Source organism: Balaenoptera borealis (genome assembly GCF_965194805.1).
Source record: "Balaenoptera borealis genome assembly, chromosome: 12".
Taxonomy (NCBI): Eukaryota; Metazoa; Chordata; class Mammalia; order Artiodactyla; family Balaenopteridae; genus Balaenoptera; species Balaenoptera borealis.
Window position 1 is genome coordinate 37,118,310 of NC_138869.1, and position 27,835 is coordinate 37,146,144.

The window sequence follows — 27,835 nt, forward strand, 5'->3', positions numbered from 1 at the left end:
TAATCCACCACAAATACATTCTATAGCCACCAGAGGTAATTCTTTGGTGGTTTCTATTTCCAGCACATGTTACTATGTTTTTGAAATGGAACATTTGCTGTAGGGGACAGAACATTTAACATGAAGGATACTAACCAGTAACAAAATAAATTGTCTGCAAATAATGATGTAGGGTGCTTTGACATAATGTTTCTATTTTTCAGTCTAGTAGTTCATCTCCCTGTCCTTCCTTTGGGTTTGTATTTGATTTGGGGAGAAAGAGCCAGGATTTGTTTATTTAGGAAGTAGATTCAAGAGTCCAAAAATGGACCATGTCCTAATCCTCCCCACAGTGGCTGGTAACAACATGGTGGGGGAAAGTTTTGAAATGCTATCTCTTCTTAGGAGGAAATTTTCTGCAATGTGAGTATTTTATCCTATTAAGTATTTCTTAAATTAAATTAAAGAGCATAGATAGACTACTTTAAGTTGGAAAATAGTTTCTTGAGTACTAGAGTGTTGTCATTTCGCCCCCAAATGCATACATATTTTAATCTCAAATTCAGTTTCTTCTATTATTTCATTTTTGAACTCAAAAGATATAAATTTTATTCTTATCCCCTCCACGGGTTTCAAATGTTTAGCTCATAAAATTATATAACCTCTTAAAAAAGCAAAAGACCCTAAGCCAAATTTAGAGTTCAAAACAAGGACTATAAATAAAATAATTTTTTAAAAATAAAAAGCCTCTTAAAACCCCAAGAAGACAGTCAAAATTGTGAAAAGACATCAACTTGAAGTAATTTAAATGACACAGTTTTTCGGCTGTCTTAGAATGACCTTGAGAAAATATTTCCCGAAATGAATTCTCTCTTAAATAATTCTTTTAGACAGGGTCTTGAAGAACAAACTCTCTTGAAGTGAATTGTTTTCTTTGATGCTGCTATTTTCCTGCAAATTCCAGAGGACAGAATCTTTGGTTTTAACATAAGATAATGAAAGTAATTTTCCTTTGAGAACGAGGTTTTCGGCTGAATTGTAAAGCCTGTCTGCAGGTGAGATTTAATTTAATCCTTTGAGTACTTAAGAAGCATTCCTGAGACAGTGGCCAAAAAAGTGACAAGATTAGCACTTTGTTTATTGACAGTGTGTGGAGAAGAAAAGACTTTTATCCTGAAGAGTTTAATGATTTTTTTGAGTGATCTTAATGGCAATTTTTAATTACTAAAATATTCATTATTTAAATAGTCAAAGATTAGATGATGCACTTAAAATTTAAAGCTAGTTGCAATTGAATTGCAGCCTAGGAATTAAATAGCAACAAAGCAAGCATGAAAGGCAGGTAGTATCCTGCGAACTAAATTTCAAGTTTAGAATACAGAGTGAAAAATGAATATGTAAATATTAAAAGAAAATACATAACTGAAAATCTGCAGAAGATCAGTTACATTGATATCTTTCTCAGAATCATATATAAGATTATGAGATTTTAAAGATTTTTCTATTTGTCCCATTATTTCTTTTTTAATCCCTCTTTTCCATGTGAGTTTTGTGTGTTCCAATAAGCGAATTATTTTTTGTGATGTCAGATACTATTAGAATAAAGAAGTCCATAAAAATTAAAGGTATATGCATTGTTGAAACTTGATACAAAAGCTATATAATGTGTATAGCTATGACTTTCAGGTAAAATCAGTGTTATATAAATTTTAAAACTATTTCCTGTTCAATGTGTGTGCAAATGTACTTTTGCTGCATATAGTGATTCCCCTGTATACATTTTTCTTTTCTTTTGGGGAGTACAAAATATGAAAAAAAATTGCAATATTTTACATTCTCAATTTGATGGGTTTTCAGTTTTTTATGTGGAAAACAAAAGTAGAATCTTTTTATCATGACGTTCAGCAGAAATCAGTTTGCACGACATTAGGAAACTTTTCTGTTTAGGAGGCTCCAGACCTCTTAACCACCCTGCCATCCTCTCAATAAGTTTAGCTATGGTTAGCAAACCATGAAAGTAGAGTTTACAACAATTATTTATTAATATTTTTACATCATGAGAGTTTCTAGGAGCTCTTTTGGACCTTGCCTGTCATTTTTCTCATTGGACATTTTTGGGATGTTCCATCTTAGAACAATTTAGGGATGTTTTAAATTTGCTGCCTATTCATTTTATGTCTAAAGGAAAATTATACAAAATTCCATACTATTTGGGAACATGCTGTCTTGGTTAGGGTTTGGATCACATTTTAAAATTAGTTTTAAAAGAAAGGAAATCATATAAATGCTCTGGAATTCAGATAAGCACCAAGCATGGGAAGCAGGCACTTTTATTTGAGAGAGCTTATCCATTGGGGTCAGACTGCTGATGATAAAAGAACATTCTAGACCTTTAAATACTGATTATGTGCTTTGCAGAGCTGTTTTCTCTTCTGCTTTCTCCCTGTCCATTTGAATTTGGGTGTTGGTAGAACTTGCTGAGTGCAGTGTCTCAAGTATTCCACAGGGTGTCATGATGTGGTTATTTGTTCTCAGGAACACTGTTGTGGGAGGTAATTTGAGCCAAGGCTCATCTAGAATTTAAAAGGACTGGTTCATTTTGGTTACAGTCAAGGAATATTTACCGAGGGCCTACTATGTGCCAGCCCCGTGATAGGAAACGTAGATCTTAGTGGTATCATGCAAGTCCCTTTCTTCACTTTGTGTTAAGCATTTTCGCTGAGGGAATATTTACCAACACAGTGAGTTTGTTTGAGTTTCTTTGAACTTATTTGCCATGTAACTTCATGCCACTTGGGAGTGAATCTCAAATGGAGTCTGATTTGGAAACTTCTCAACCCTCCAGTTAGACTCTGGTTCCTTTCCATCTATCATCTGGTGGGAATTGGTCCCTAGGTGTGCTGATATAGGAAGGGGGCTGAGAGTCTCTGCTCTGAAACGCTCCTGAATAACCGTGGGGAATCTGAGGCAGGGCAGGGGTCTCTAGAGTCAGACAGTCTGAGTGTGAACCCTCCTTTCACCACTAGTTGTTTGGATTACCTTAAACAAGTTACTTTGCTTCTTTTCATTTTAAACCAGTGATGGGATTTTGAAGAGCAAGTTAAATAATCCATTTCTAAAAAAACATTTAGTGGCTTCCAGTTCTGGGATAAGATGGCATAAACTCACTTATTCCTGCTCCTTCTCTCTAAATACAACTTAATTTAGATTGTCTGGAAATAATTCAACAGACCATCATAAAAGGACCCTGAAAGGTGGAAAAGAAGAAGGAGGACTGGCTATGGGCCTCGGGAATTGAAGGATGCCTCATTGAGTTCCCTGGGTTATCTTGTTATTCCTTATATATCCCTGACTGGAGCTGGAGAGCCCTGCAATTCTGAACTGCCAACAGAAATAGATGAAAAGAAGGAAGGGAAGAAGGAAAAGAGAGAGAGACAGGCACAGTGAGAGATACAGAGAGACAGAGGAATGAGGGTGGGAGGAAGAGAAGAAGGGAATGCCTGCTTTCCCTTTGGGAAAGGGGAAGCCCAGCTGGGACTTAGCAGTGGCCCAGTCTGCCCACAGCAGCATTGCTAGCAGAGCTCCAATGAGCCGATCCATCCTCCGTCTCACACCTGCCAGCAGTGGTGGGCTCAAGTTGGCCACAGCAGCTTTATCAGTAGAGCTAGGGCAGCCTAACCCATCCCCAGCCCCAAAACCCCTAGCAACAAGCTACTCTGCCCCTAGCAGTGATGTCAGCAAGTCAAGGAAGCCAACCAGAGGAAGCCATACTAAACTGAAATAGGGTGACTGCCTGCTAAAATCGAAGATATAAATAGGAAAACAAAACAAAACAAACCTTTTAAGGTATATTCAAAATGTCCAGGATGCAATTGAAAATCTCTCATCATACCAAGAACCAGAAAAAAAAATCACAATTTGAGTGAGAAAAGAGAACTAATGCCAACACCAAGATGAATCAAATATTGGAATTATCTGATAAAAAATTTAAAACAATTATCATAAAACTGATTGAACAAGTACTGAATCCTTCCAGTGAGGTTTTCTACTTTTTGAAAACCTCACTGGAAGGATTCAGTAGTAGAGTGGAGACAACAGATGATAGAATCAAGTGAAATTGAGGACAGAACAATAGAACTTAGTCTGAATAACAGAGACACTGTAGACTGGAAAATAAATGAACACAGCTCAGGGACCTGTGCAGTAACAAATATCTAACATGTTACTGGAGTACCAGAAAGAGAGGAGAAAGAATATGGAGCTGAAAAAGTATTCAAAGTAGCAATAGCTGAAATTTCCCAAATTTGGCAGAAGGTATAAACCTACAGATTCAAAAAGATGAGTGAACCCAAAATAGGATAAACCCAAACCCAAAGAAATCTATACCAAGACACATCATAATTAAATCTCTAAAAACTAAAGATAAAGAAAAAAAATCTTAAAGCAATCAGAGAGAGACCACTCAATATTTATAGGGAAATAAATACCAATTAAAATGATGGTAGATTTGTCGTCTGAAACTATGGAATCCAGAGAGATTTGGCACATTTTTCAAGTGCAGAAAGAAAAAACTTTCAGCCACAAGTTCTCTATCTGGTGAAACTATCCTTCAGGAGTGAATAGGGAACTAAAGACATTTTCAGATACTGGGAAACCAAGAGTATTTGTCACTAGCACATATATCCTTTTTTTTTTTTTTTTAAATTGAAGTAAGTTGATTTACAATGTTGTGTTAATTACTGCCGTACAGCAAAGTGATTCAATTATACATGTATATACATTCTTTTCTAATGTATTCTTTTCCATTATGGTTTATCATAGGATATTGAATGTAGTTCTCTGTGCTATACAGTAGCACCTTGTTGTTTATCCATTCTGTATACAAAAGCTTACATCTACTAACCCCAACCTCTCATTCCATTTCTTCCCCAATCCCCTCCCCCTTGGCAACCACCAGTCTTTTCTCTATGTCCATGGTTCTCTTTCTGTTTCATAGATAGGTTGATTTGTGTCATATTTTAGATTCCACATGTAAGTGATATCATATGTATTTGTCTTTCTCTTTCTGACTTACTTAATATTATAATCTCTAGTTGCATCCATGTTGCTGCAAATGGCAATATTTGGTTCTCTTTTATGGCTGAGTAGTATTCCATTGTATATATATACTATATCTTCTTTATCCATTCACCTGTCAATGGACATTTAGGCTATTGTGAATAGTGCTGCTATGAACATAGGGGTGCATGTATCTTTCTGAATTATAGTTTTGTCTGGATATAGGCCCAGGAGTGGGATTGCTGGATCATAGAGTAATTCCAGTTTTAGTTTTCTGAGGAACCTCCATACTGTCTCCCACAGTGGCTGCACCAACTTACATTCCCACCAACAGACTAGCACATATATCCTTAAAGAAAGACTAAAGAAAGCTCTCTAAAAAGAAAGGAAATGATAACAGAAGAAGGACTAGCACTTCAGAAAAGAAGGAAGAACAGTGGAATGGAAGAAAATAGAACTGAATGTAATAGACTATCTTTCTCTTTTAAGTTTTTAGAATCATATTTGATGGTTGAAGCAAAAATCATTAACAGTATCTGTTGTGCTCAATGTATATAAAGGAAATAATTTGATAACTGTATATTAAAAATGGGTAAGGTAAAAGGACCTTAATGGAAGTACAATTTCAATACTCCATTTGAAATGGTAAAACATTTATATCAGTAGGTTGTGACATGTTGCATATGTAAATTGCACCACATATGGCAATTTCTAAGAAAATATGCAAAACTATATACTCAAAAATTGTTTAAATAATTGAAGATGAAATCCTAAAAATACTTCAGGTAGCTCTCAGGAAAGCCAGGAAAGAGAAACAGAGGAATGAGAAACCAAGGAAGTGAACAGAAAACAAATGATAAAATAGCAGAAGTAAGCCCCAACATATCAATAATTACTTTATATAAATGGTCAAAATATACCAATTAAAATACAAAGATTGCCAAAGTGGATTCAACAACAGCAATAACAACAACAAAAATGTGACACAACTATATACTGTCTATAAGAAATTCACTTCAAACACAATGTCATAGGTAAGTTGAAAGTAAAAGAATTGAAAAAGATATCATGTTAAGACAAATTTTTTAAAAGGAGGAATGGCTATATTAATGTCGGAAAAAGTAGATTTAACAGCAAAGAAAATCACCAGGGACAATAGGTGACATATAATAATAAAAGGAGTAATCCACCAAGAAGACAGCAAATCTAAATGTGTATGCACCAGCTAAAAGAGCTTCAAAATATATGAACTAAAACCACATAGAAATGAAAGGAGAAATAGACAAATTCACAATAATAGTTGGGGACTTCAGCACCCCACTATCAACAATTGATAGAACTAAATACAGGAATTAGCAAAGATATAGAAGAACTGAACAGCTATCAACTAACAAGAACTATTTGACATATATAGTACACTCCACCCAACAACTGCAGATTATACATTACTTTCAAGTATGCATGTAACATTCACCAAGATAGACCATATGCAGAGTGGTAAAACAAACCTCAACATAGTTAAAAGAGTTTAATTCATAGAATATGCCCTATGACAATACTGGAATCAAACTAGAAGTTAGTAATAGAGAAGAGAATCTACAAATAATTCATGGTTCACAGATGCTAAATAGATAATAATCCATGCTTCAAAAGTGAAGTCTCAAAGAAAAAATATACATATAACTGAATGGAAATGAAACTACAACATATCAGAATTTGTGGAATGCAGCTAAAGCAGTGCTGAGAGGGAAATTTATAGTGTTAAATACTTACATTAGAAAATAGGAAGGGTAGCAAATGAATATTCAGAGTTCCTACCTCAGTAAACCAGTAAAAGAAGAACAAAATAAACCCAAAACAAGTATAAGTAAGGAAATAATAAATACAGAGCAGAAATAAATAAAATTGAAAACACAGAAAAAATAGAGAAAATCAATAAAATTAAAAGCTTCTTCTTTGAAAAAAAATCAATAAAATTGATAAAAAGATAAGAGAGAAGGTACCAATCAACAATATCAGAAATGAAACAAGAGACACCATTATAGATTCTGTAGTCATTAAAGAGTTGAGAGAGGAATATTACAACTTCATACTCATAAATTTGATAGCTTAGAGGAAATGGTCCAATTCCTCAAAAACTGCAAACTACCAGACTCAACCAAGATGAAATGGATAACATGAATAATCTTATAACAAATAAGTTGAATTTGTAATTTAAAAGCTCTTGAAAAAGAAATTTCCAGGCCCAGATAGTTTCATTGGAGATTTTTACCAAATAGTTAAAGAATTAACACTAATTTTACTTAATCTCTTGCTGAAAAAGGGATCTGGGAATATTTTCCAACTAACTTATAAGGCCAGTATTACCTTGACACCCAAAACAGAAAAATAATATTAAAAAAAAAAAAGCAAAAACAAAGAAAAACCCTCCAGAACAAAACTACAGACCACTATCTCTCATGTGTGTTGTCCTGTATCCTGAGACTTAACTGAACGCACAGAAATTAACTACATTTGTATAAGCTAACAATGAATATGTGGAAGCTAAAATTAGAAACATAATACCATTTATAATAACTCCAAAGAAAATGAAATACTTAGATATGAACTTACCAAAACATGTACAGGTTCTGCATGCTGAAATTAACAAAATGTTAATGAAAAAAATCAAAGAAGACCTAAACAAATGAGATCTGCACTGTATTCATGGTTTGAAAGACCCAACATAGTAAAGGTGTCAATTCTCCCAAAACTGAGCTGTAGGATAAATGAAATTTCTATCAAACTTCCATCCAGGGTTTTTATTGAAGTAGACAAGCTTATTATAAAAATTTTTCGGAAAGACACAAGCCCTAGATTAACTAAAGCATTCTTTGAAAAAAAGAATAAGGTAGGAAATACCACTTTACTGGTATTAACTCTTACAATATAAGTACAGTAATCAAGAGAGTGTTGTATTATTGGAGAGACAGAGACATAAATCAGTGGAACAGAACAGAGAACCCAGAAATACACCCACACAAATATGCTTAACTGATATTTTGCAAAAGTGCAAAAACATTTCAGTGAAGGAAGGATAGCCTTTTTTTTTTAACAAATGTTGCTGGATCAATTGAACATCCATAGACAATAAAAATGAACATTAACCTAAATCTCACACCTTATGCAAAATTAACTCAAAGTAGATCATGGACTTAAATGTAAAACATAAAACTATAAATTTGTGAGAAAAACTATAGGATAAAATCTTCAGAATGTAGGGCTAGGTAACAAGTTCATAGAATTGATATTAAAGGCATGAACTATAGAAAGAAAGGGTAATAAATTGGCCTTTCTGTTCTGTGAAAGCAAGTATAAGTGGTGCAGCCACTCTGGAAAACAGTTTGGCAGTTTCTTTTACAGCTAAATTACAACTCTCATAAGACCCAGCAGTTGTACTCCGGCAGCAATTATCCCAGTGAAAAGAAAACTTATGTTCATGGAAAAAACTAGTGCATGAATGTTTATAGTTGCCTATTTGTAGTAACTAAAAACTGGAAAAAATCCAATGTCCTTAGATAGGTGAATGGTTAACCAAGCTGATGTATCCATACCATGGAATACTAGTTAGCAATAAAAATGAATAGATTATTGGTAAACATAACAACTTGGCTGGATCTCCAAAGAATCATACTGCGTGAAAAAGAGCCAATGCCAAAAGACCATACTTTCAGGGATAATTTCTATAGTATATGGTCACCTTATCTTTGATAAAGGAGGCAAGAATATACAATGGAGAAAAGACAGCCTGTTCAATAAGTGGTGCTGGGAAAACTGGACAGCTACATGTAAAAGAATGAAATTAGAACACTCCCTAACACCATACACAAAAATAAACTCCAAATGGATTAAAGACTTAAATATAAGGCCAGACACTATCAAACTCTTCGAGGAAAACATAGGCAGAACACTCTATGACATAAATCACAGCAAGATCCTTTTTGACCCACCTCCTACAGAGATGGAAATAAAAGCAAAAATAAACAAATGGGACCTAATGAAACTTAGAAGCTTTTACACAGCAAAGGAAACCATAAACAAGATGAAAAGACAGCCCTCAGAATGGGAGAAAATATTTGCAAATGAAGCAACTGACAAAGGATTAATCTACAAAATTTACAAGCAGCTCATGCAGCTCAATATCCAAAAAAAACCCAATCCAAAAATGGGCAGAAGACCTAAATAGACATTTCTCCAAAGAAGATATACAGATTGCCAATAAACACATGAAGGAATGCTCAACATCACTAATCATTAGAGAAATGCAAATCAAAACAATGAGGTATCACCTCACACCTGTCAGAATGGCCGTCATCAAAAAATCTACAAACAATAGGTGCTGGAGAGGGTGTGGAGAAAAGGGAACCCTCTTGCACTGTTGGTGGGAATGTAAACTCATACAGCCACTATGGAGAGCAGTATGGAGGTTCCTTAAAAAACTAAAAATAGAACTACCATACGACCCAGCAATCCCACTACTGGGCATATACCCAGAGAAAACCATAATTCAAAAAGAGTCATGTACCACAATATTCATTGCAGCTCTATTTACAATAGCCAGGACGTGGAAGCAACCTAAGTGTCCTTCGACAGATGAATGGATAAAGAAGATGTGGCACATATATACAATGGAATATTACTCAGCCATGAAAAGAAACGAAATTGAGTTATTTGTAGTGAGGTGGATGGACCTAGAGACTGTCATACAGAGTGAAGTAAGTCAGAAGGAGAAAAACAAATACTGTATGCTAGCACATATATATGGAATCTAAAAAACAAAAAAGGTTCTGAAGAACCTAAGGGCAGGACAGGAATAAAGACACAGACATAGAGAATGGACTTGAGGACACGGAGAGGGGGAACGGTAAGCTGGGATGAAGTGAGGGAGTGGCATGGACATATATACACTACCAAATGTAAAATAGATAGCTAGTGGGAAGCAGCTGCATAGCACAGGGAGATCAGCTCGGTGCTTGGTGACCACCTAGAGGGGTGGGATAGGGAGGGTGGGCGGGAGATGCAAGAGGGAGGAGATATGGGGATATATGTATATGTATAGCTGATTCACTTTGTTATAAAGCAGAAACTAACACACCATTGTAAAGAAGTTATACTCCAATAAAGATGTTTAAAAAAAAAAAAAGAAAAAGATTCATATGGAATCTCAAAGGACCCTGAATAGCCAAAACAGTCTTGAAAATGAAGAATGAAGCTGGAAGAAATCACACTTTCTGATTTCAAAACTTCCTGCAAAGTTATTATATTCAAAACAGTGTAGTACTGGCATAAACACAGACCATGAATGGAGAGTCCAGAAGTAAACCCTCACATATATGGTCAAATGATTTTTGACAGGGGTGCCTTTCAGTGGGGAAAGGAGTCTTTTCAACAAATGGTACTGGGAAAAAACTGGATATCCATATGCAAAAGAATGAAGTTGGACTTTTACCTGATGCCATATACAAAAATTAACTCAAAATGGATCAAAGACCTACATGTAAGACCTAAAACTCTTAGAAGAAAATATGGATCAAAAGCATCACAACATTGGATTGGCAGTGATGTCTTGATTATAACACCAAAGGCACAGGCAATGAAAGAAAAAGTAAACAAATTGGATTTCATGAAAAAATTTTAAAATTGTGCATCCAAAGACAGTATCAGCGGAGTGAAAAGGCAACCCATAGAATGGGAGAAAATACTTGTAAATTATATATCTGATAAGGAAATAATATGCAGAATATAGAGAGAAATTCCGAAACTCAACAACAAAAATCAAACAACTTGATTTAAAAATTGGCAAAGGACTTGGAGAGACATTTTAAAGAAATACAGATGGCCAGTAAGCACATTAGAAGATCACACAGCATCATTAATCACTGGGGAAATACAAATCAAAACTACAATTAGATATACAAATCAAAACTACAATTAGATACTATTTCACACCTGTCAGGATGGCGACTATCAAAAACAAACAAACCAGAAAATAATAAATGGTGGGCAGGATGTGGGAAAATTGAAACCCTTATATACTGTAGGTGGGCATGTAAAGTGGTACAGCCACTGTGGAAAACAGTATGGTGGTTCCTCAAAAAATTAAAAGTAGAACAACCATATGATCCAGCAACTCTGCTTCTGAGCATATAACCAAAAGAATTGAAAATAGGGTCCCAAAGAGGTATTTGTACACTCATGTTCATAGCAGCATTTTTCACAATAGCTAAAATGTGTAATCAACCTATGTATCCATCAGCAGATGAATGGATAAGCAAAATGTGGTATATACATACAATGGAACGTTATTCAGTATTAAAAAAGGAAGGAAATCCTGATGTATGCTCTGGATGAGCCTTGAGGACATTATTCTAAGTGCAATAAGCCAATTACACAAAAACCACTGTATGATTCTACTTGTATCAGGTACTCAGAGTACTCAAAATTGTAGATGCAGAAAGTAGAATGGTGGTTGCCAGGGGCTGGGGGTAGGGGGAATGGAAAGTTATCATTTAATGGGTAGTTTCAGTTTTATAAGATGGAGTTTTAGAGGTGGTTGACGGTGTTGGTTGTACAACATTATGAAGGTATTTAATACTACACTGCTGCTGAAGTATACACTTAAAAATGGGTTAGATGGCAAATTCTTTGCTGTATGTATTTTACCACAATAAAAAAAAGAAAAGGTATTTCTGAAGCATTATGAGAGATTTGCAGTCCTGTAAATTCATGCTTCCCAAGCTACCTGTTTCTTTTTTAAAATATCTAATTTGTCATGGAACAATATGCGGTCCTACTGTGTATGATCATTGTGAGGTTCTGGCCACATGTGACTCATGCGTTCAGAAACATCTCAATTTGTCTATACACTGCTCACGGTGACAAGTCCATCAGTCTTGTTCTTGAATATTGGTGTGATACATAGGCACTCTCGATTTTTGTAGTTATCTTATCATAGACTGGCAACAAAGAGTTGCATGGACCACATTTGGACAAGTGTCTAAGTCAAATCTTAGCTTTATATACGTATAGGAACTTGAGAGAGAGAGAGACAGTTGAGAGAAATTGTTTCAGGATGGTTCAGTTTCCAGGTTCGGGAGCTAACAAACACGCTCTCCCTAGGTGGGTAGATATGGGTTCTTTTTCTTTCTTTCTTTTTTTTTTTTTTTGGCTACCCATATTTTGAACTCTCTTCTGATCTTATGAAGGACCTTTCCTGATGGAAGGTGAAAATGTCAACACTTGGTTTCTCAGCCTCCTTTGCAGCTGGGCTGTGTACCCCACCCTGACTCTGCTCATTAGATGTAGCTGCCCCAGAGTTGCTGGAATGTTGAGAATGTGACGCGCTCTCTGCTGCAGAGCCTGTAAGGTTGAGGCCATGGCGCTGCACAGCTACAGGGCTAGTGGTGGTGTTCAGTGGTCCATGGCAGCTGGGTTTGTGCTGTAAATCTCAGTTTCTGGTATTCTGCAGCTGGGGCAATAGTGTCTGCACTAGACCAGTCGCATCAAAACTGTGAGCATTGTTCTGGGTTATTTTCCCCAACCCTGGTTCTCCAGTATTGCTGGTGGTTTGTAAATCCTCCTCCTTTTCTGCTTAAACCAGACTGCGTTGTTTTTGTTGATTCAGCTGAAAGGTTTGACTGATACCCTAGATTTGGATAACAGAAACTACAGAGATATGTGATATGGAGAAAAGAAAATTTTTTTTTAAGTAACTGAATTTCAGGACTCTATAAAGAAAACAGCCAAAAAGATACCTTTGGGTAATATTTGAAAGCATAAAGATGCTTCAGCATGTTTTAGGTACTCTGGCTAAATATGGAGCTTCTCCATGCTTTTTCTTCTTTGTAGGATCTAAGAACTGAAGGGACTCAGCTATCACATGCTCTGGTCTCTTTCTTTCATACAAGACACTCTCCTTAGGGTTCCTTCCATTGTTCTTTCATTCATTTAATAAGTGAATATGTGGTATTGCCAACACAGTTGGGTGCTATGGCCAGAAATACAACAATGAGTATGACAGAATTCTTGTCTTAATGGAACTCACAGCCACATTGTAAAGAGACAAGTAAAGAGGTGATTTTAAAAGTGTGTGAAAAGTAGGAGACTTAGCCTGGGCCAGAGTGGGTGTTATGGACAGAGAAGGCTTCCTGGAGGAGGTGAGGAATATGTTGATACCTAAGTATTTGAGTAGGACTAGGGTAAAAAATTGGGATGAGAAGAAACTCCCAAGCAGAAGAAACGAATAGGCAAAGATGGAGAGGCTATGAGAAAGCCTGGTCCTGGGAGATAGCAGGAGTGGTTTGGCAAGGCTGGGGTAAGGCTGGGGATAGTGGAGGGCCAGGTGAGCCTTCCCGTGAAGGGCCTCGTGTATGATGTCAGGGAGTTTGGGCTTTATCTGGAGGCAATGGGGGAGCAGTTGAAGAGTTCTAAGAAAGGAAGTCATTCAGTCAGATCTGCATTATAGGAAGGATAGTTGTGCTGCAGTTTTGGAGACCAGATGGGAGGGGAGCAAATGTGGAGTAAAGGAGGCTGCTGCTGTTTAGTCAATGACAACTCTTCCACTGAGGGCTGCATTTGTGTGAAAACTCACTAAAAAACTCCCTCTTGGCATTGCCCCTTCTCAGGCTTGGCAAGCCTGGAGCTACAGAAGTCAGTCTGAAGCCATTAGGATTAGGGCAGCCTGGTGACCTCCAGGGCCTGAGCTCTCCCTGACCCCTGCCCCCTCTCCAGTGGTCTCCTCTGAGAGGTGCAGGTACCACTTCAGCAGAACTGGCTCCTGCTGAGTCTGCTCAGCTGTGATGAAAAGGCAGCTCAGTTCAAAGGCAAGGACAACCCTGTGCTCAGGCCCATCTCTTATTTTATCAAGTCCCAGTGACCAGTGAGTTGATTATGTTGCTTAGGTGGATTCAGTTTTTTGCAGCATGTGGAATTTCTCACAGAATCCTCACTTTCCATCCGCAATCCTAAACCCTGGTTTTCAATTTGCTTATTTTTCATTGCCTGCTATTTCAACCTAGTACAACCTCACCCTTTGAAGAAAAGTTTCTACTTTTTTTCTTGTAAATGTTGTTAATAATTTACAAATATTAGAAAGCTGCAAAATAATTTTTTAAAAGCTACAGAATTTTACATTTGCTCCAGTCTCCTAAATTTAAAATTTTAAGAATTGAGTCCTCCTTGGAGTAACAAAGGAATATTTCCTCTTACAATGAGTCCTTTTAAAAAGCACAAACTTACTGTTCAAAACACATTTAAAGAACCATTCTTATATTTTGTAGTTGGTCTTAAATATCTTTTATTCTGTCTGTTATGTTCAAGGAGAACAAGCTGGCAGATGCAGTAAAGTATAAAGAAGAAAAGTAAAATCATCAGTCATACCACTGCCAAATAATATTTTAGTGAGTTCCATATATATATTTTGTTGTTGTTGTTGTTCTATGCTAGAATTTTCTCTTTTTACAAAGAAATGTCATATGATTTTACATTCTACTCTTTTTCCTTCTCATTCTCCGATTTCTACTTAGTTATCAGTTGTATGCAAACATGATTTTAAATACTTGCATAATGGTTTAAATTTTTATATACAAATATAAACTAAAAATTACGCGTAATTTTACCAACCAGATAATCTTGGTTGGCATTAAAATTGAATAAAACCCACATGGTTAGAAAATTCAAGCAGAGAACTACAGAAATGTTCAAAAACAATAAACAGAAGGCCTCTTCCACAGTCTTGTACCCTAGACCCTTTCCCCCAAAGTTAAACACTATTAAAATTTCTTGTGAATTTTTTTCCAGAAAAAAATTTTATATTACTAGCTGTGTATATGTATCTATTTATAGGCTTATTTTTTATTTACACAAGAGGCTATGTTCCCCACCCTGGTCTGTACCTTGTGTTTATTAAGAATCATTCTTGGTGATCTTTGTGCAACATTTTTGAAGTGGTGTATCCCTACCTCTATAAATGTCTCCAGTTCCAGCTCTGTTTTTCAATCTTGTCTGTGGTATAATTGGCTCTTCTGCTGAGCTCTTAGATGTGAGATAATAGCTATGTCACTCCTGTGTCTCACCAGCCCACGTTTCTCCAGCTCTTATCTCCTACCTGAGTATTCCTTGGACCACTGACCCTCAACATCCTTAATCTCCCCAGTAATTGAGGAGACCCCAGGGAGTCTCAACAGCAGTCTTCTTTAGCCTCTATTTGCAGCTCCCGAAGTCCCTTGAAATCAGTGATGCCACTACACCAGGGTTGATGCCCTGAGAGAAAGTCCCCTTTCTTCTGTCCAGGGCACTGTCTCGCAGGGTGAACACGGGGAACTTAATCAGTTTGCTTGGAGCCACCATGGATTTGCACACGTGTGTACACAAATGTGGGTGTGAGTGTACTCAAAATAATAACACACACTCTCTCAAGAGTCAGTCCTCTCAGCTGCTGGTTTCTTCTATGTAATGACTACATTCTGATATGTAACCATCCATATTTTTGCTCACTCATATATTTGCTTATTGTTTTGTGTAACCCCATGAACACTTGTCTGGAAAGGAGGGAGCCTTTGTTCTGACTGCAGATGATTATACCTTTTGAGTTCCTGTGTTTTGCATGGAGGGACAGTTCTTACAGTGGTAGCTGAATAGGAATACAATGCATTTTGATGAAAGAGAAGGTTAATTATTTCCCCAAACCAGGATGTCTGTCTCAAGGCAGAAAACATGTCTTATTAAAAAATACATTGGCAAAAAAAGGAAGGAGAAGAAGGAAGGGGGAGGAGAAAGGGAAAAATAAAACAAAGAAGGAAGGAGCAAAGGAAGGTGGGAAGAATGGAAGGTGGGAAGAATGGAAGGAGGAAATGTCCATCTCCATTAGGCCACATCTATTTTAATCATTGGAAAAATTAGCCACGTCCTCTGTCCTCAGATTGAGGGTCAGCAGGGTCGTTATCTTTGCATTCAGAGCTATTTTGATGCTGCTACTGCTGCCATCTCCACTGTCAACCTTCCTCCTCCTCATTACTGCTTCTACTCTTGTCATTATTTGTATTGCCATTCCAGATTCATGCTACGTGAATCAAGTAATCCCCAAATTTGTTTGAGTCACACATTGTGAAACATGCATTTGGAATGATTTCCTGAGAAAGCCTGGGTGCAGAATACAAATATTTTGAATGGACTTATCTTAGAGTTGTACTGCTTTTTTTCCTTGTCAATTTAAAACCCTTAATATGAATAAATTGTTTGTACAGTGGGACTTTTTTTTAATCCTTAGATAAGAAATACATGGTTTGAAAGCAGAGAATAAAAACATGAATGATAATGTACGCAATGCCCAAGAGAAGGTCCTTGCTGTTGCTCCTGGGCAGGCGTTACAATCGGCTATTTGGTGTGTTTATTTCAGGCTGCAGATAGTGGATAAAAGTGGCTGGTTGGTTGCCAGCACATGACTTATTTGCCAGATGGAGTGTTTAGTACTTGTTACATTTGATTTATATCACAGGTTCTTCCCATTAACAGTCTACTGGTGATAACCTACTTGGCTTTTCATGTGGTTACTTTGAAACAGCCACTTGACAACATTTGGCATATCACAAAGTTTAATACTGAATAAAGGAGTGAGTGAATGACTACATAGGTTCTGCCATATACTGACATGGTGCTCAGTGCAGAATGAGCACCCAGTACGTGTCTGTTCGTTGAATAAAGGAATCCTGAATATGTGTTTCTCTGATTCACTGCACCAAGATTAGGCTTATGGACTTGAGACTTAAAGGGCTGGTGAAAGAGGTAGAAATAGATAGAAATAATAGTGCTTACATGTCTGAAGGGCTTGCATTTGCATGGAAGGAGATATTCTGCTCATCTGTATTGCCATTTAAACACGAAGTTGAATTACGTGGAAGAAAGAAGGTCTCATCAAAATGGCCTTGATTCTGAGTCAAAGTGTAACTTCATAATACTGACAATTTCCATAATCTTGGGTCTTTTTTTTTTTTTTTTTTTTTTTTTTTTTAGATAGGTCCACTTCAGGGACCTAGGCACTGAATATGTAATAAAATGTGCATTAAATATGGTGATCTTTACTTTCAGATTGAAAACTTGCAAGAACAACTTAGGGATAAAGACAAGCAACTGACCAATCTGAAAGACAGAGTGAAGTCCTTGCAGACTGATTCCAGTAATACGGATACTGCACTGGCGACGCTTGAGGAGGCTTTGTCAGAGAAGGTAAGCTTGGACTAAAAATTAGCGGGGGTATCAGGATTTAGGGAAACATGGTTGGGAGGAAATGATCCAAATGCATTTCAACGTGCTTGTTTTTCTCCATGCACCCACACTAAGCCTAGTCCCAGCTGGGCCTCGCACTCCCGTGCTCGCCCTTTGCAGTAGACTTGGCACACTGAAGCCAAAGGTGTCTTTTTGAAATGCATACCTGGTCACATCACCCTTGTCCCTGATTAAAAACCTTCACTACCTTGTCATTGTTTTTAGGATGATAAAAACTGAAATCTTTAACCTCACCCATAGGGTCCGTCCCTTCATCTGCTTTGGCTCTTATCTGACCAGCCACTTCTCTGCCTGCCTCACTTCCCTCCCCTCCCCTCCTCTCCCCTCTTCTTCCCTCCCCCCTCTCCACCCCTCCCTCCCTCCCTTCCTCCCATCTTTCCTTCCTTCCATCTTTCCTTCCTCCTTTTCCAACCTCATCCCCCATCTCTCTTCCCTCATTCTTTGTGCTCTAGGCATACTGGCCTTTTGGGTTTTTTTTTAATTAATTTATTTTATTTATTTTTATCTTTGGCTGTGTTGGGTCTTCGTTGCTGCGTGCAGGCTTTCTCTAGTTGCGGCGAGCGGGGGCTACTCTTTGCTGCGGTGCTCAGGCTTCTCATTGCGGTGGCTTTTCTTGTTGCAGAGCATGGGCTCTAGGTGTGCGGGCTTTAGTAGTTGGGGCATGTGGGCTCAGTAGTTGTGGCTTGCAGGCTCTAGAGTGCAGGCTCAGTAGTTGTGGCGCACGGGCTTAGTTGCTCCGCGGCATGTGGGATCTTCCCGGACCAGGGCTCGAACCTGTGCCCCTTGCATTGGCAGGCGGATTCTCAACCACTGTGCCACCAGGGAAGTCCCGGCCTTCTAGATTTTTAAGTGCACCATTGTTCCCTTCTGCCTCAGACACTTTGCACATGCTGTTACTGAGCCTAGAATGTTCTTTACTCTCTGCAGACTTAATTCCTCTTCTTCGGAGAGCTCAGCTTCCTGAGAAGCTGTATTGCACAGTAGTCAAGAATGTGGACATTGGAGTCAGACTGCTTGGGTTCAAATCCTAGGTCTGACACGTACTACTTTGGACAAGTTACTTAACCTCTTGCTTTCTCAGTTTTATCATTTGTAAAAGAGGATAATAATAGTACCTACTTTAGTGGAATATGTTGAGGAGAAAATGCATTAATATATGGAAAGTGTTGAGAATAATAGGCATAATAAGTTATAGCTGTTATTATTATTATCAATCATTTCCTCAGGGAAGCCTCCTAGGTAAAATCCTCTCTTATGTTCTCATGAACACTGTGAATTTCCCAGAGCTCTTGTCACAATCTTAATTGTTCATTTATCTGTTTTAATGTGATGAATTGGTCTTCTCTGCTAGACTCCAAGCCTGAGCAACATACCCGTATATATGTGTTATTTGTGTGTGTTAGCTTACCTTCCCCCAGTGCCTAGCACAATACCTGCATGGGGGAGTGCTCAGCGGGTGTTGATTGAGTGAGTTGCCACCATATGACAGGCACTGCTGTGGGTACTGGGGGTCCAGTAGAGAAGAGAATGGGTGAAAATCCTAGCTCTCGTGGAGGTTAGATTCTAATGGGACTGAGGAGACACAGACAATAATTAAGTAAGTAAAACACATGGGACTTCAGAGGGTAATAATTTCCATAGAAGAAAGCAAGAAGAGGGTACAGGGAGTGCTGGGGTGAAATGGCCAGGTAGAGGGTCTTACTGAGAAGGGGGCATTTGAGGAAAGTGAGGGATGAACCATGAGCACTTCTGGAGGGAGAATGTAGTGGAGGGGAGAGCAAGTGCAGAGTGGGAGGGGGAGGGGGGGAAAAGAGTATCCCTTGAAGCCCCTGTGAGAAAGGATGAAAAATTTTGACTTTCACTCCGAAGGGGATAGGAAGCCATTTGGAGGGTTTTGTTCTGATTGACATTTAAAAGGATTATTTTGATTAAAAGAATGAACAAAATCTATTAGGCAAATAGGTCATTCTGATGTTTACCGATTCCTGAAATGATTTCTAGCCCATTTCATTCTAGTTAAGTTAGTTCGTTCATTCTCTGGGCACTTTTGTAGGACTCATACTGTGCAGAGTGTGTGTAGTGTGCTCAGTCTTAGCTCTGCCACTAACTAACTGGGTGACCTTGACAAATAACTCTCTCTCCCAGGGCCTCAAATTTCCCATTTGTAGGATGGGAGAATTAGATTAAATAGCCCACTGGTTCCACAAGTCAGCGAATCTTAAAGAAGTCTTCTCTGACCTCTACTTCAGAATCACCAGGAGTCGTCTGTTGAAAATATAATTATTAGGCCCCATGTGTACCTACTGAATCAGAACCTTGAGTAGTGCCTAGAAGTCTGCACTTTGGCAAGCTCCCTAGGTCATTGTGATATATACTGTAGTCTAAGAACCACTTCTCTATGCTAAAAATATAAAAGGTAAAAAAAGGAGCCATAATTCTATGCCTAGATAGTCTTAATGTTCCTATTAAAATTATAAGATTATAACTTTAACATTAAATTATAAATAAGAGACAAAATTTTATGTGGAAACATAAGAATAAATAAGATGATTTTTCAGGGAAAAATATTCTTTTTACAATTTTCAAGAATTTAGTACCAAAACTTTTTTTTTTTTTGGCTGTTTTGGGTCTTCGTTGCTGCGCATGGGCTTTCTCTAGTTGTGGCGAGCAGGGGCTACTCTTTGTTGCAGTGCGTGGGCTTCCCCCTGCGGTGGCTTCTCTTGTTGTGGAGCACGGGCTCTAGGCATGCGGGCTTCAGTAGTTGTGGCACACAGTCTCAGTAGTTGTGGCGTACAGGCTCAGTAGTTGTGACTTGCGGGCTCTAGAGCACAGGCTCAATATTTGTGGAGCACGGGCTTAGTTGCTCCACAGCATGTGGGATCTTCTTGGACCAGGGCTCAAACCTGTGTTCCCTGCATTGGCAGGTGGATTCTTATCCACCGCGCCATCAGGGAAGTCCCTCAAAACTTTCTTGTAGTAATTTTGTTTGTAAAATTTGAATAAAGGAATGTTGTTTCAAAAACTATTAATAATCATGTATCCCTTTTGCAGTTTTTGAGTGATACGATGTCAGTCCATTTGTACCCTTGATTTCTTTCTCCAAATATACAGAAATAAACTTATACCATATACATTTCCATATCATGTATTCTTGGCAGCATTTTATCCTTTTCCCCCCTACTAAGATTTGATTTATTCTAGTTTAAATCCCAAAACAATTCTTATACCTGAAACTACTCCCTTTACTTAAGTACTTCCTTTGAGACTGAGGAGATGTTCAGGAAGGAAAGCTGAGGTCTGTGGGAGTCTAGCCCCATCAAACTGTCCCCACTACTTGATAACTGCATCACGTGGGGCAAGCCTCTTCTCCTCTCAGGGCATCTCAGTAACTTATCTTCAAAATGTGCATTTAAACTAGCTGACCTCTAAATTCCTCTAAATCTTTTGGAATTACCTTGACAATAATTATTCAGTTTGCTGATCCACAATCTCAGGCATGTGAAATCTGTACTGGACCATAGATGCGCAGTTGAGAACTTAGATGCCATGAAGGGCCATGCAGGGAGCAAAAATGAAGGGAGTGGGTTTGGTGTTAAGCAGTAGGGACTGCTGATGACTATGGCAAGATGGAGCGTCTTTGACTTACCGCAAAATATTCAAGTTCAATTTTATAATATGATGCTCAAGCCAAACAAAATAGCTCTTTGGACCAGCTGTGGCCCATGAGCTGTTAGTTTCCAAACCCTGTTTGCCTCTGATTTTTAGCCTTTCACCTGATGAAGAATAAAAGCAAACACAGAGAGAATTTTCTAAAGGTGCCAAAAATCAGAGCATTAGTGTATTTGAAAAACACAGACAAAAACATTGGATAGGAACTGGCAAAGTTCTCTATCATGGGACAAAGAATAGTAGATTTATTTTAATTATTTATTCCAGTGGGTATCAGACTTCTATCTGTATCTAAAAATAATCTTATCATCTAGAGAGTGTCTTAAAATACAGTTTCCTGGGTCCCATTTCCTAGTGATTCTGATTCAGTGCTCTGCTGTGGGCTCTGCTCTGGGGAATCTTTGATTTTTAACAAGCATGCCCAGTGATTCTGATGCAAGTGTTTGGAAGACCACACTTTGAGGAACAGGAAATCCATGCTCTTTCATTTTAAATATGGGAAGTGGGCTCAGTGAGGTAAAATGACATGCCCAGAAATGCAAATCTGGGACGTGTGCAGCACTGTTCCTCATCTCTGGGCCCTGGGCGGACGTCATTAATCAACCGTGGCACCAGTTAGCTTCTCAACCCAGCACTCTGGGAAGCCACTTCTGCTCTCTCTAAGTTAGCCCTTAGCTGGGACTTTATTGCCTCCCCAAGGCCACTCAGCTCATGGGTGATGGAATGGGACTAAAACTTAAACGTTCTGTTCTTTGTGTGTTTGACAATGCAATCTCTTTTAATAGCCTTCCCCTCACAAGTTCCATTTTTATCCACATGTAAGTGGACAGATCCTCTGCAACAAGACATGGGGCAAAAAATAAAATGATTAATTAAAAATCGTGAACTTATAAGAGCATTTAATTATTTGCTGTCCTTTGGCTGATGAATAGAACCCATTAGGCACTATTCACCATTTCACTTGGATTATTCCTTTTAATTTCTGGGAACTTATTCAAATATCCAGAGTGTGTAAAAATAAATAAATAAATAATGCTGCTTGGTGAGTTAAGATTGAGTATGACTTAGCTCTAGGAATGACACACAGAAGCTCAAGGAACCCACAGTATTTATAAAGCTGGTCTCGCCAAGCCTTGCTGTGGCCAAGTAGCAGATAAGCAGTTGAGAAAGCCAGATAGCAGAGCTGGAGGCCACTGCAATGCAGTTCCCACCCAGTGATAAAGCACAAATAGATTAGACCTGTGCGCAGCCAGATGGGTGCACAAGGAACACTTGCCAATGCAAATAAGACTAAAACAAGAACACATTGTTGGAATTTCTGCAAGTTGGTTGTTAATCAAGTAGATCATGGCATATTAGGACCTTTTAACACATGTTTTTGACATCTGGCCCTGCGCGGCTGACAGTTAAATTAGTTTTGTGATTGACGGAGAAATATTTTGTAGTATTGAATCATCAATAACACTTAAAAACATTATACTGCTTGCTGATTTTCTTTGTCATCGATGCCCAGTCAATAGTACAAGTGCTTAGAGCAAATCAACCTAATTTCCAAGTGACTCTGACACCTTCTGGATGTTAACATGCATACTTAATTCCCCTTCCTTTGAAGACAGGATGATCCCTAATTTGAATTTTGTTCCTTCCATCAGCCTTTTTAATTGCCTGTTGTATGCCAGACAGTTTGCCCAGCCCTGGGTTAAGAGATTCATAAGATTTGACTGTTGCCTTTTGGAAAGCTAGGCTGAGAGAGTGGACATGCAATAAAACCAAGCAAAGGGTGCCTAGTGAGAATAAATGCATGTTTATGTTCTGGCCAGAGTGATTCCTGGGAAGGTTTCTAAATAGTGATGTGACATGGTCAGTTTGGGGCTTTAAAAATATCACTCCAACAACCATGGGGTGGAAGTGATGGGATGGAGATGGCCTGCTCACTGGTTGACCAGTTGTGAGGCTTTTGCAATAAGTGCAGGCGAAAGGCAGTGTGGGCTCAATTGCTGAAATTGTTAAAAGTCCTTGAGAGACTTACCGTGCACTGAGGCCATTTCCTTCTTCTGTCAATCACATAATCATCTACTCTACAATGACACAGACAGAGTAAAATAGCACGGTAACTGAAATCAAGAAGAAACAAATATAGGCAATGTAATAGACTCATTTGTTCTATTTCTACCCCCACTGTTATAGTAATAATATACTTCATTTTAAAGTGCTTTTGAGTAATTACAAAACAACAATGGTACTTTTTTCGCCCTTGAAAGCATTAGACATAAATTATCGTCATTGGGGTAGAACAGTTGCTCCCCTGGGGGAACTTAAATCACAGGCTAAGTGTTCAAACTAACTTCCCTCTACATTAAACACCGTTTTACAGTTGTCTTATATATCAGGCATCATCTTGTACTATGTACTTGTAAGAATATAAAAGACAATATTCTTAAGAATCGTTGCACCAACATTTTTTAACATGACCATCCAAAAGGAAATTCAAATATGTGTTAGGTAATTTGAAACAAGTTTCAGAAATCGAACTTAAATTTTACCCAAGCAGAATTTTCCTTAAAAAAAGAAGGTTCTGGGACTTCCCTGGTGGCGCAGTGGTTAAGAATCCGCCTGCCAGTGCAGGGGACATGGGTTCGAGCCCCTTGGGGAAGATTCCACATGCCGCGGAGCAACTAAGCCCGTGCGCCACAACTACTGAAGCCCGTGTGCCTAGAGCCCGTGCTCCGCAACAAGAGAAGCCACCGCAATGAGAAGCCTGAGCATCACAGCGAGGAGGGGCCCCCGCTCGTCGCAATTGGAGAGGGCCCGCGCGCAGCGACGAAGACCCAACGCAACCAAAAATAAATAAATTTTTAAAAAAATCCTTAGAAAAAAAAAAGTTCTTATTTTGATATCAGTAAGATTTCACACTTTTGGAAAACATGTCTACCAGAGTAATGTTTTTATTTCAATATAAAAGTCAAGGGCAGACAGACCCTCAGATCTCCTTGAATGGCTCCAGGTGTATGTTTGTGGCAGTGTGTTCTTTTTGGCGTGGCTAAGACTCAGACAGCCCTGGATGCCAGGGTGGGCCTTCTGTTTATGAGCTGGATCACCTTGGACGAGTCAGTCAGCCTCTCTGAGCCTGGGTTTCCTCTGCACTACTCTGTTACCAGAAGTACTGGTTCAGATCTCACAGATGTGATGAGGACTAGATGAGAAGGGTATATCACAGTGCCTAGCATGTAGCAACCTCTCAGTAAAAGAAGCTGCTGTTTGAACTTTGCTCAAATTCTAGCAATGTTTTTGAGTCTCTACTGATTGCCAAGAAACCATTGAAAAAATGTGGAAGTAAATAAACACCTCCAGACACATTGGAAAATCACTTATATAAGGAGCTTATTCTTTCTTTTGTCTCAAGTTTTCACTGTGAGTCCAGCTCTAAGTCCCAGAGGGGTCTAGGTCCTGCCCCACTTTGATCCCCTTTCTAGTGAGAAGACTCTTCAGAAACCAAGGAAAGTTCTTTGGCATCAAATGGGAAAGCCAAGCAAAGAGGGTTGATCCAAGAGGTTAGTTCTGCCTCTTCCCCTTACCCATACAAGACTTTAGGTCTTGGTGCCTGAACCTCCCTCTTCTGGAATTGCTCTTGGAATTTTCCTGGTACCACCATGAACTTGAACATTGAGATCCCTTGCAACCCTATGATATTAACTTTGATTAACAAGCTGAAAGCTTTATTGACTGTCTTTCCCAAATACTGTTATGCACAGCTTCTCTTCACAAACCCAGTTTTGAATATCTTGTGTTTGTTGATTCCTCTAGAACATTTCTTATGTGTATTTCTTCTTATTTCCTTTCATAGCATGCCTTGGCATGCACACTGATCGGTTCTCACCTCTTTTTTTGGGCAATTGCCTCACAGGAAAGAATAATTGAGCGTTTGAAAGAACAACGGGAGAGAGATGATCGGGAAAGACTTGAAGAGATAGAATCATTCCGAAAAGAGAATAAAGACCTGAAAGAGAAGGTCAACGCTTTACAAGCTGAACTGACTGAAAAAGAGGTGAGTCTGGAAAAACAACCACACTGATAGTACTCATAAACCCATATCCACGTAGCCTTGAGAGACTAGAGACTTAGTTTGAGGGACTGTGTGAAGGCTTGGGGGACCTAGTTACCTTAGCTTTGTAAAGCTATCTGAATTCAAAGAACAATATTTACTATAATTCCCTACATCCAGTGATGCTCTGTGCATATCTTCTGTACTCTACTGACCACATACCATTTAGCTCCTTGAAAGTTTTCTTGATGTCTTACCGTATTCATACGGCTTGGAGGATTCCAAGCCGTATTTTTTTTCAATGTCTCATGATCCCTTGTTTTTTTCAATGGGATTGAAAAAATTTTTTCAATGTCTCATGATCCCTTGTTTGAGATAACAATAACAACAACAGCATTGATAATAATAACAATAGCTCCACTTCGCTGAGGGCCTGTTATGTACTAATCCTTGTGTTGGGTGCTGTACGTTCATCTGTGCTTCTCAAATGGACCACTCAATACCCCCAGGTTAGGAGATATGGTACCATGCTGGACACATAGGTATAGATTGTGGCTGCTCTTCTGGGACATCATTTTTACATTACGGTAAATAATTTGAAAGAGTATTTTAATGCTAGCGCAAACATGGATACAGAAAACAAATCTCACCTGCATTTTTTAATGTAAAACAATATGCTTTAAAGAAATTTTTTGTTTGGTGGTTATGGAGAGTACCCCTATTCTGAGGGATGGCTATAACCCCTTTAGTTTACTTAGGGATACTTCGGTGGAGAAGTTTGAGAAGCAGCAATGCACACTCTTTTATTCAGTCTCCGAAGCTCTGAGATATGTGCTATTGTCCACACCTGGTCACCTCACACTTATTTTTGTCTGTGGAAAATGTCTATCTCCTTTATGACATGTCAATCCTTTTGCTCTGTTGGGTTGTATCACAGCATAGTTGTATATGTCCCAGCTCCAAAGTATCACCTCAGACCTTGGGTTTTGATAATTCTATACAAATTAAAGTACTGTCTAAATTAGGAGTCCAAGAAGGGAACAATTGATGAGTAATAGGAATTTTGAGGAAACTTAGAAGCAAAATTTATATTCTCTAAAACTTAAGCTCACTAGTTTTTAGAGAAGAGATTATTTCTTTGATATGAAAATAAAGAATGTAAATCCTGGAGGATCTGTAATTACTGTAGTTAGTATGTAACAGAAGGCACAGAAGCTTCTATCTCATTTGCAGCATTCTTCACAGATCGCAAGTGTTATTCATGGGTTTGCACCTTAAAAAAAAAAAATAAGAAATATATAGATAGATATGCTTCTAATTGAAAAGAGATCTTGATGACATGGTGGACCATAAGCTTTCAATGAAAATAATTTTGTAAACAATGCTTACATTGTATGAACTTCAGATAGGCATTTCTGCAAACATTTATTGTTCCTGTGTAATAATGTGCCTGCCACTGGACTAGGTGTGTCAGTCAAGGTTCCACCAGAAAAACAGAACTGTACCAAGGAATTTAACCATATTAAGAAATTTACTGCGAGGAATTGGCTTACATAATTATGGAGGCTGGCTAAGCAAGTCCAAAATTCACAGGGAAGGCCATCAGGAAGGGCGGGCTGGAAACTCTCAGACAGAAGCTGATGCTGCAGTCTACAGGAGGAATTTCTTCTTCCTGAGGGAAACCTTAGTCTGCTCCTAAGACCTTTCAACTGATAGGATCAGGCCCACCCAGATTATGAAGAATAATATCCTTTACTTAAAGTCAACTGACTGTAGATGTTAGTCACATCTACAAAATGCCTCCACAGCAACACTCAGATTAGTGTTTGATTGAATAACTGGAGGCTATGACCTAGCCAAGTTGACACATAAAGCTATCACCCCTGGCAATTTTAAATTTATAAAGGAAAACAGTGTATAATTGTTGTTAGCATGGAGCTTATAATTTAGTTGAGGTGGTAATAATCTTCACCATGACAGAGTACCTGGATTATAAGATTCTTCGTTATTTCTGTGGTAGTTACATGATAATGACCACTGAAATTGGAGTCAGAGACCTGGGTTCAGACCTATATCTCCCATTAATAGCTTGAGAACCTTGGAGAAGACAGGGCCTCATGTGAGCCTCAGTTTCCTTACCTGAAAAATGAGAATGGCTAACCTGTCCCTCAGAGGGTTGTTAGGACCTGGGTGGTTCGCTGGGTGATTGTGGTGGTATCTTCTTCAATAAGGTTGTTCCAGTGCCCATGAAGCAGTAAAGTGTTAGACCACATCATTTACTGAGAAACTGCTGTGTGCTTAGTGTTTTCCTAGGCACTGCAAAGGGATATAAAGGAAATGTGCCCTGTCTGATTTTGGATGGAACCTGAACAATTTAGTCACATAGTTAGACGTTGCTAACCATTTCGTGTTTGCTGGTGGGCATTGCTCTCCTAGCTAGCAACGTTGTGTTCTGTGGTATATGCTAGTATTTACTTCTTTACCTTCTGGGATTTGTACTCTACAGGGAAGCTCTTGGTTTCTGGGCGTGATTAATGAATGGAACAACTTGGGTAACCCCATGTCAGAGTTGGAGAGATTCATTATATTGCTGAATCTGAATTTACAAAGCACTAGGCCGTAAAGTCTACTCTGAATTTTTAAGTAATTTTATCTTTGATTCTGTAGAAGATGTTTGAGAAACCATTGGTCATTTTTCATTAAAGAAATGGAATTTGATAAAAACTTAATAGGATTCTTCTTTTATACTTGATTTGCCCTTTTGGG

At 38.4% G+C, this 27,835-nt stretch overlaps 1 protein-coding gene across 5 annotated transcripts in view; it reads left to right on the plus strand.

Moving 5' to 3' along the window:
• Window positions 1-27,835, plus strand: part of ERC2 (ELKS/RAB6-interacting/CAST family member 2) — a 956,481-nt gene that overhangs the window by 404,614 nt on the left and 524,032 nt on the right. For 4 of the 5 annotated variants that reach the window (XM_082346804.1, XM_082346806.1, XM_082346805.1 and 1 more), the window contains 2 exons: window positions 17,161-17,298; window positions 24,932-25,072. In XM_082346804.1, the coding sequence (XP_082202930.1) occupies window positions 17,161-17,298; window positions 24,932-25,072 (279 nt within the window). Of the gene's footprint in view, window positions 1-17,160; window positions 17,757-24,931; window positions 25,073-27,835 lie in introns of those variants that run through there. The other variant, XM_082346808.1, reaches the window with a different exon arrangement.